General features: G+C 35.7%; 1 protein-coding gene across 6 annotated transcripts; it reads right to left on the bottom strand.

Annotated features, from left to right (window-relative positions):
• Positions 1–412: 412 nt before the first annotated feature.
• Positions 413–10235, bottom strand: arfip2a (ADP-ribosylation factor interacting protein 2a). 6 transcript variants are annotated; one of them, XM_067365051.1, is made up of 11 exons: positions 10070–10235; positions 9313–9417; positions 8974–9030; positions 7264–7372; positions 7085–7147; positions 5426–5506; positions 4944–5056; positions 3501–3722; positions 3211–3368; positions 1266–1440; positions 413–1159 (listed from the first exon to the last, which is right to left on the bottom strand). In XM_067365051.1, exons 2-11 carry the CDS (start codon positions 9406–9408, stop codon positions 1004–1006), a joined length of 1230 nt encoding a protein of 409 aa, XP_067221152.1. In that variant the 5' UTR covers positions 9409–9417; positions 10070–10235; the 3' UTR covers positions 413–1003. The 6 variants fall into 6 exon arrangements, with proteins under 6 accessions (XP_067221152.1, XP_067221153.1, XP_067221155.1 ...); XM_067365052.1 differs by having other exon boundaries at positions 7103–7147; XM_067365054.1 differs by lacking the exon at positions 7085–7147.
• Between the last annotated feature and the right edge of the window lie 208 nt (positions 10236–10443).

Genomic DNA, 10443 nt, shown 5'->3' with positions numbered 1-10443 from the left:
ATATAAACAAGTGTGTAACACTGACAAAAACTACTTGCAAATGTAGCAAATTCTTGTTAAAGCAAACCAGCAAAGCTCTTCTATCCCAGACGAATACAAAATTATAACTTCTCTTCCAAGAAACAATGCCTGGTCTGATTTGATTACTACAGTGAAACCAAAACCAAGCCCCTCTATTATTTGAGTACTAACAGAGCCAAGGGAATAGCAATCCATCCAATCAAGGAAAATCGGTTTAATCTTTCCTGGCTGGCAGGAGACTCTACCAATAGCTTTTGCCGCCAGCCTGGCAGAGTTTGAAGACCCTGCTCAGAATGTAACTTGGTCGAACTGCCATGTGGCAGTAAATGCAAAGAGACGCATGCAAGACATGATAAACATCACAATACAAACTCATTAGATTCTATCGCCTTCAAATGTGTTTTAATTTCATAGGTGGGACTTCACAATTTACATAAATATAAATATATTATTAACCTTCTTATGACACAAACTGTGAGCAATTTTTCTTTTCTTATACCTTGACGCAATCCTCCCTCAAACGACGTTATGTTAAAAACAAACGCACAAGCACAACATTCATTCCTTTCAGCTCTATTCTATCAAAATAAAACAAAATATATAAACTGGCCTGGGAGGTGCTCACTGGATACAGACCAGTTTTCTGAAAATGACTAAGAATGCCTCATAAAATGTGAAAGTTTTTACAGAAAGTGAGTGATGCAATTGATTTGTTCCATTTTGCGTACTTTACTTTGAACAACCCATATGATATACCTAAAAGTAAGTTAAGGCAGCTGTAAAACGTAACCATGGTCAGTTAAAATTATATTCATCAGAAGATTTTTCCGGCTTTAAATAAAACATTTTCCAGGATTTGGCATCATGAAAACTTCCACTTGTTAATCATTCATACGAATCACATTTGATGCATCTCTTTACATTCCCATCCATCCATTTTCAGGTTTCCATGTTTGAGTGTCTCTTTACATTGAGAAAGTGATCACTGTTCCTCAAGCCACGACGGCTTGTCAGAACCCGGTGGCTTCAACTTCACGTTGAACTGTCTGAGAGTCTGTTCCAGCTGCTGCTGATTTCCAGCGAAATATGCCGAGATAGCATTATGAAACAGTAGGAGCTGTTTGTGCATCACCTTTACCTGGAAATCAACATCAACAGAAATCTGAAGAAACTACAACAGAGGCAGGGAATAACTCTGACGTATGAAATACAACATGTAAATACCAGGGATTTCAACATGGTACCTTATTCTCCTCCAAAAACTTGAGTTTGATGGTGACATCACTGCGCAGTCGTTCATACTTGTCTTTGTGGATCTGGTACTGCTGTTGAGCCATCTCAATGCGCACCATGGCTGCAGCGTCCCGCGGACCCACGCTCAACTCCTCCAGGTCTGTCCTATAGGCATCGAATTCCAGTCTAAAACGAAAACATCATTATTATGTGTTCAGTAAATCTATATATAATCCTAGGCAAAAAAAAAAAAAAGATATTCCAGGAAACCTCCTAGAAGTGCAGGCTGTGAATCCCTTCATATCATACAATGTAAAACCAAACAGTTTAAACTAATCTCCAATCTCCGGGTCTGGCAGTACTATGCACCCATGGTACAGCAGCAAAGTTCCTTGATTATTACACCGGAATGAGAGTATAGTTCCTAGTCATATCGGCCTAGAAAATCACTTTTCATTTTCCGTCAGTTTTAGTACACAATGCAACAACAGAAGAGTCAAGTTTTAAATAGGAAAAATATCGAAACTCTTTTGTCATTTTTGAGCAAGATGCTAACGGTCTAATCAGATTCAATGAAGCTAAGTTATGCTAAAAGTGGTACCGCCAGACCCGGAGAACGGCTGAATGGATTCAAAAATGGTAAAACTCAACTGTTTAACTCTAGGGGAGTTGGAAAATAAGCCTATTTTTTAAAAAAAGTGGAGTGTTCCTTTAATTTCAACATTTATTCTGGGGAAAAAAATACTATGGTAGTCAATATGAGGCGAGATTTTCTTGGTTACAGACATTCTTCCAAATATCTTCCTTTGTGTTCAGCAGGACAAAGAAATGTATACAGGATTGGAACAACTTGAGGGGAAGTAAATGATGACAGAATTTTCATTTTTGGGTGAACTATCCCTTTAACTTAAAAAATTGGGTTGGTTTACTTAAATATTTTGAGGTAATCGGTGTCCACAAAGGTTTAGGGTATTCTGAACTTATCAGGTTTTACAGTGTAACTAGAGCTATAAATTAGAATTTCTGTCATCATTTGCTCACCATCATGTTGTTCCAAACATGTATGTATGAAACATCTTTTGGACTTCCATTGTGTGGACACAAACTGAGAAATGTCTCAAAATAACGTCTTTCAAGTTTGGAATAACAGACACAAGGGTGAGTAAATGATGACAGAATTTTTGGGAGAACGCATTTAATATGTGATGCAAGAACAAAAACAAGATGTGACAAACAGAATGACCAACTTAATTGCAAAATGAATTCAAAATGGACTGGATTGAATCCAGTAATATGCTTATGTTCAAACGAGGAAATAAAGCAATGCATTGACTTCTAACGCCCCTTTTTGTAATGTCTATTCAATACTTATCTTCCACAACAAGTCTTTGACATATCTTCATTTAAGGGTTACTCAGCAAATTTTGATACATGCGATTAAGCAATCTAAATAACATGCATTTAATTTGCAGACCTTTTTGGCAGTTTGAATAAAAAAAATTAATAAATAAAAAAAAAGTGTTAGTTCACCCAAAAATGAAAATTTTATCATTAATTACTCACCCTCATGTTGTTCCAAACCCATAAGTCATTAATTCATCTTCGGAACACAAATTAAGATATTTTTGACGAAATCCGAGAGGTATACGACTCCTTCACAGACAGCAATATAACCAACATTTTCAAGGTCCAGAAAGGTACTAAAGACATTGTTAAAACAGTCGACATGACTGTAGTGGTTCAACCTTAATTTTAAGAAGCAACGAGAATACTTTTTTTAAAAAATTTGTGTTCTGAATATGAACAAAGGTCTTACGGGTGTGGAATGACATGAGGGTGAGTAATTAATGACAGAATTTTCATTTTTGGCTGAACTAACCCTTTAAGCAGCTAATAACACATTCACTCATTTACTCTTGAAGTAACATGTAACTCTTAACATCAAACTTCTGATACCTTGCATTCTCATACATCTTGATGGTCATGAGCGTGTCCTCCATGGTTTTGTTGACTAGCGTATTAATGCTGGACACAAAGAAATTGATGGCACCTAGGAGCGTCTCTCCATTCTTGCATAGCAGTCTTTGTGTTTCTGCATTATAGCCAAACTCATCCTGCAAGGGATTAAGTTTAGGTTAGGGCAAATAGGACATTATGGTAAGGTAAGATTCGGTAATAATATGGAACTAAATATAAATTGGCCCAACACCTGCAGGCAGAGCAGGGGACACAAAAATAATTAGTACCTGCAATTCTGGGGATTTTTGGCTAAGATCAGCAAAAGTGTCCCCAAGAGCCTGCTGAGTCTGCACCATGTTGTAGAAGTGGTTGGTGAGCTCACGTGCTAGTCTCAGAATACGCTCGTACTTCAGCTTAGTCTCTCTTAGCACATCGATCTGAGCCTCAAGCTCCAGGTCCACCGTCTTTGTGCCACGGCCGAAGCGCTCCGAAAACATCTGTTTTGTGCACTGATGATGAAAAGATAGGAAGAGATACAAATGAATCCCGATATGCCTTTACTTCACATTTTAAAGGATTAGTTCACTTTTAAATAAACTTTTCCTGATGATTTACTCACCCCATGTCATCCAAGATGTCCATGTCTTTCTTTCTTCAGTCGAAAAGAAATTAAAGTTTTTGATGAAAATGTTCCAGGATTTTTCTCCTTATAGTAGACTTCAATGGGCACCAAACAGTTGAAGGTCAAAATTAGTTTCAGTGCAGCTTCAAAGCGTTCTACACGATCCCATAAGAGAAATAAGGGTCTTATCTAGTGAAACCATCGCTCATTTTCTGAAAAAAAATTATATAAGTTTTAACCAGAAATGCTCATCTTGAACTAGCTCTCTTCTTCTTCTTCTTCTCTATTAGAACTTCAGCAGTGTAGACACTGCTAAGTGTATTACTGCCCTCCACAGGTCAACGTTTGAACTAATTGTTATATACTATTGAACTAGCATATTGCATATAAAAATGAGTACAAACTTTGGCCTGTGGAGGGCAGTAATACACTTAGCAGTGTCTACACTGCTGAAATTCTAATAGAGGTGAAGAAGAAGAGAGCTAGTTCAAGATGAGCATTTCTGGTTAAAACTTCAATTTTTTTTCAGAAAATGAGTGATGGTTTCACTAGATAAGACCCTTATTTCTCATCTGGGATTGTGTTGAACAACTTGAAGCTGCACTGAAACTAATTATGACCTTCAACTGTTTGGTGCCCATTGAAGTCTACTATAAGGAGAAAAATCCTGGAATGTTTTCATCAAAAACTTTAATTTCTTTTTGACTGAAGAAAGAAAGACATGGACATTTTGGATGACATGGGGGTGAGTAAATTATCAGGAAAAAAATATTTAAATGTGAACTAATCCTTTAATAAATCCTAAATACCTGTATGTAAATAATTTTATTTACTAAGGACACATTAAATTAATCAAAAACTGACAGTAAAGACATTTATAATGTTACAAAAGATCTTTAATTAAAATAAATGCTGTTCTTTTTGGAGAAATAAATTCAGCTTTGCCATCACAGGAATAATTGAAATTTTAAAATAGTATTAAAAACAGTTTAAATGGCAATAATATTTCACAATACTGCTGTTTTTAATTGTATTTCTTCTAAAATGCAGCCTTGGTGAGCATAAGAGACTTGTCAAACTACTATTTCCATGTGGTAGGTTTTTGTACCTTGTATGTGTTAATGCTCCACTTTTTCACACTGTCAAATTTCTCTACGGCTACTCCTCTTGTGGCCTCCTCTGACATCATTGGGTTGCTGTTGCTGTGGTGCATGCTGGGAGCTGAGGGTAGAAAATGTAAGTACTTACTATAGTGCAAATAGGGGCCATACCCCAAAATACAATATCATTTTAAACTGGACATTTTGGAAATAAGGAACACCCAGTTGTGTCTGTAAGGTTACAGTATTGACTTTACAGACATCTCGTGTAGTCACAATATGACTACAGAGAAAATATGTTACTAAAATGCACCATTATCAGACTAGAGACTTCAAAATTCTACATATAACCAATCATTGTTTATTCCTGAGACTGACAAATGAACAGGGGCAAGATTAAAAGGTGTGATGACAGTAAATGAGTAATTATGGACTGGAAAAAAAGGTGGCTGGCAGTGGCAGGAAAGGGTGAGGAGGATCCCTGGGATACCTGGGTAATGTCCTGGCTGGTTTGCTATCCGACTGGCGGCTGAATGGCTGGGAGTGATACCCCTGGATTTGGAGCGGATGTCTGAAATGAATGAATAACAGTGGACGGGTGGAGGAATGGGATGGAGATGTAGTTTAAGTGAAAGACCATTAGGGAAATTGCAACATTAAGTGTTTTGGGGGTAACAGAGATGAGTAACAATAACTGTAACATTAACTGTGCTTTATAGTAGAGATTATAGTAGACAGAATCAAATGCATAATGATTTCATAGATGGTATTATCAAAATGTCCAAGAACAATAATATTATTGATGATTATGATGATGAGTTATGCACAGAAATGAAAAGTTAAATGCTTAAAAATGAATGTTAAGAGGTTTATAAGAGCAAGGAGACCAAAAGAGAAGAAAATGATATCTTTATAAAAAGGCAAGGTGATAAAAGGTGAAAGTAGAGGGTGAAAACTAATAATGAAAAACAAGGTTGCTGCTAAAAAGACTGTGTTGAGTGGCGGTCATAAAACTGCGGCAATAAACTGCAGTAATTAAAATTATATATATATATATATATATATATAAACACTACCATTTAAAAGTTTGGGGTTGGTAAGATTTTTTTTTTATTATTATTTTTCAAGTTTAATTTGATCAAAAATACTATAAAAACTGTAATATTGTGAAATATTAGTATAGTCTAAATTTGAATACATTTTACATTGTAACTTATTTCTGTGATGACAAAGCTGAATTTTCAGAATTTTTAGTCTTCAGTGTCACATGATCCTTCAAAATTCATTCTAATATGCTGATTTGCTGCTCAAGAAAAAATACGTTGAAAACAGTTGAAAAATATTTTTGTGAAAACCATTTTTTTCAGGATTCTTTGATGAATAAAAAAAAAATCAAAATAACAGCAGTTATTTGAAACAGAAATCATTTGTAACATTATAAATGTCAAAATCACTTTTGACCAATTTAATGCATCCTAGCTGAATAAAAGTATTAATTTTTCTTTCATATAAATCTTACTGACCCCAAATTTCTAAATGGTAGTGTATATATACAAAAAAAAAAAAAATTAAAAAAATTATATATATAAAAATAATCAATAAAAATTAAAATGAGCTTTTGTTGCCAGTTTTTTTTTTATTATTATTTATTTAATTTTTCAATTTATGACGCCAATAACGAAGGCACCTCTGATTAGTGAACTGACCAATCAGAATGGATATACAAATGAACATAATAAATAAAATTAAATAATAATAATAAAACTCCTTATGGACCGCCACTGTGTCAGTTAGGTTTGGTACTCTAGCATGTGTATCAGTGCCATGTTAATGTGTTAAGGCCAACCATGTTACTGAGCATAAAGAAACACCATTAGAAAATTATTGTATAACACATTCAGCTCACAAACAACATTTTTTGTTACAAAACATATGTTTACAGTAAATTCAAAACAAACAAAAATAAACAAGGGGTTTGTGTTGCATATGCAAACATGCATCCACCATGCGACTGTCCTCAGACCCTGTAGAAAAGAGCCAAATGTTTGCTGTTAAAATGCTGACACATTTTACACTGAGGGAGAGAGAGGAAGCTGTAGAGATTCTTAAAAAAAGATCTTCTGTCAAGTTAGCATGCATGCACAGACACCTGGTTTGGGCGTGTTACCACATCTTCTGTCAAAATACTCCGGGTTGAAACGAACGGCTGGTCCTAGACATAGGACCATATACGTCAGCAGAGATGTAAGTGGGTCTACATGACTCAGATGCTGCTTCAAGTCAAGATCAGATTCAGACACCATTTTGAGCTATTCAAGTGCTCTTTACCTTTGATGGAGCTGGTGGGTATGATGCCCTCTGCTGCCCCTCCGTAGCCTCCAGACACAATGCTGGTTTCATTCAGGTTTGGTCCAGACACCATCACCTGCTGCAAGTCCTAGACGTCATGGGATTTAATTTCACAGTACATTACAATCTCCAAATGCAGAAATAAAACCACATTTAACACGAACTGTGCACACTAGGTGGGGAAAACACAAGTGGTTATCAAAAGAGTGGAAGGAGCAGTGCTATTTTAGTATTATTCACGGTATATACTATTACACTATTTATTTTAAATTAGCTTTTATTTTTTACTATTACTCTAAGTTTTAGTAATTTGTATTGGGTGTTTGATTGTTTTTTGCTTATTTCAGTTTTCTATTTAATTTTAATGTTTACTTCAGTTTTAGTAATTTCAGTACTTAGTTGCTAAGGGAATATTGTGAATTTTCATTGATGTTCATTCAGTTTTTCATGTAAAATTTCATTTTATTTCATTTTATTAAAAAATATTTTTAATAGATTTAGTTAACAACAACACTTGGATGAGATATATATATATATATATATATATATAAACTAAAGCTTAACTAACACTTTAGTTTATATATATATTATATATTATATGTTTAAACACACACAAATATGTTGCTTTAGACTAGAAGCTTATTTTTATTAAAGAATATGGCCTTATATTAAAGGATTAGTCCACTTTCAAATAAAATTTTCCTGATAATTTACTCACCCCTATGTCATTCAAGATGTTCATGTCTTTCTTTCTTCAGCCAAAAAGAAATGAAGGTTTTTGATGAAAACATTCCAGGATTATTCTCCTTATAGTGGACTTCAATAGACTCCAAATGGTTGAAGGTCAAAATTACAGTTTCAGTGCAGCTTCAAAGGGCTTTAAATGATACCAGACGAGGAATAAGGGTCTTACGTGGAACGTACGCAGCGCCAGTTCCTTTTTTTGTGTAAGTAGAATAGGGAAGGCGTAGGACATGCAGCGTAAGCTTTTTGAAGAATACGGAAAGCTGAATGGTGGAAGCACTTGCAAGACGATCATTTGTGTTTATAAAGCATATACATTCGTTTTTTTGTTTTTTTGTTTTTTTGTTTTTTTCTGAAAATGACCGATCATTTCATTAGATAAGATCTGGTATCGTTTGAAGCTGCACTAAGACTAATTTTAACCTTCAACCATTTGGAGTCCATTGAAGTCCACTATAAGGAGAATAATCCTGGAATGTTTTCATCAAAAACCTTAATTTCTTTTCGACTAAAGAAAGAAAGAGAGATCTTGGATGACATGGGGGTGAGTAAATTATCAGGAAATTTTAATTTGAAAGTGAACTAATCCTTTAACACTGAAGCCTTACCTTCCCTTTAACACATATAGAAAACCCTCAAAAATGTGGCAATTCAACAAGCAATATATTGATTAACCGGATATCTTTAGATCAAGAGAATCCCTAGTAAGAGAAAAAAAAACACAAGTCGATATATAAAACACATGCAAAAATATTTGCATGACTGTCTCTATTTGACTTTTCTGACCAGTAAACAGCTCCTGTTTGTGATAAATCTGGCACCAACATTTGCCCAAGCCCCATAATTCAGCGACTACTACATGTGCAACTATGCAAACCATCGACCACACTAAATCAAAGGGAATGGGGCTCCAACATACAGGGACACCCACAAACTCTCCCTCACCATGGCCACTGGCAGTGTGCCTACAATTTCATCTAAGCTCCCACCAATCTGTGCACCCTGTGACATGAAAAAACATAAAATGTGAAGACAGTGTCAAATAAGATGGTGAAACAGATACATTGAGAAGACAAACATGCTAAAAAAATAACCAAGCACAACAGAGCTGCACGACTACAATTAACAGTGTCTATATTTACAACGACTCATTAATGTGTGATTAAGGCCTCTCAGAACCTGCCACAGAAACAGGACGTCACGTCACAATCAGGTCTGGTTCGTGACGCAACTGAGAAGTGGGTCTGAAATTAAAATTAGCCTGGATGGACAATAGATACACACCTGCTCAAGACTGTCATCCTCTGCCGTCCTGGTGTCCCCATTGCTGTTGATGGGTATTTCCATAGTGGCGGCTTTGCTCAAAATACTATCTGTCATGATGGATATCTACAAAAAAAGACACTTTGCAGATGAGATAGATAGATAGATAGATAGATAGATAGATAGATAGATAGATAGATAGATAGATAGATAGATAGATAGATAGATAGATAGATAGATAGATAGATAGATAGATAGAGACTAAACACATCATGAAGACAGACAGATAGAGCACAATATACATTACACGTATAGGTCCCATCCCTAAATTTTTGGTACCTTAAAACAGAGTATATAAAAGCAATTCTGGCGTCTAATACTACATAAATACAATATTTCAGCATTATGTTGAAATATAAATATGTATAACGTATAATGTCATGTCAAAGAGTGATAAATACACGTTTTATTAGAAAACCAACTTTATATGCATTGCATGAATCTATAGGCCAGCCATAGCAATAATATGAGGGCCAATACCCTTTTTTTTTTTTTAGCAGATTATATAGGCATCGGTTAAAATTGCACCCTTGACTAAAGGGGGAAGGGTTGGATTACACTTTATACTACAGTGTGATGTGAATAGACGCCATGACGCGCTTCAGCCGGAGCAGGTCAAGCGTCCTCTTCTTGTGAGCGCCGCTGCACGACTACGTGTCACACCGGGAGAGAAGAGGATGCTTGACCTATGCGATCCATCTGCTGCTGCTTTTCTTACCTGTATGCCGTCTTAACCGCTGAACCGAACCACACGGACCACATTTAAGATTATTCCATGATCAAAATGAGATGTGTGTGTGTTTTAATGGATGTCTGGAGGGCATGTAATCTCCACAGGCTCCTCTGTCAATCCTCTTGGTCGCTCGGTAACGCAAATCCTCTCCGTTCTCTGCAAACGGAAGTGACGATGTGAATTCTTCAGGGTTACTGTAATAGCGTCGATACATACTAACGGCATTATGTTGGAGAGTAAACAGCAGTGCTGTTATTTATTTTTACGCAACATACAATCCAAATAGAAATGATAATTGATGTGAGGTTAAATGTGATAGGCAGCTTTTTGTAAAAAGGGGTGTAGAGGGATAAACAGAG

This window comes from Chanodichthys erythropterus, chromosome 17 (genome assembly GCF_024489055.1).
Source record: "Chanodichthys erythropterus isolate Z2021 chromosome 17, ASM2448905v1, whole genome shotgun sequence".
NCBI classification, from domain to species: domain Eukaryota; kingdom Metazoa; phylum Chordata; class Actinopteri; order Cypriniformes; family Xenocyprididae; genus Chanodichthys; species Chanodichthys erythropterus.
Note: the sequence above shows the minus strand (reverse complement) of the source record. Positions and strands in the feature narration are given on the sequence as shown.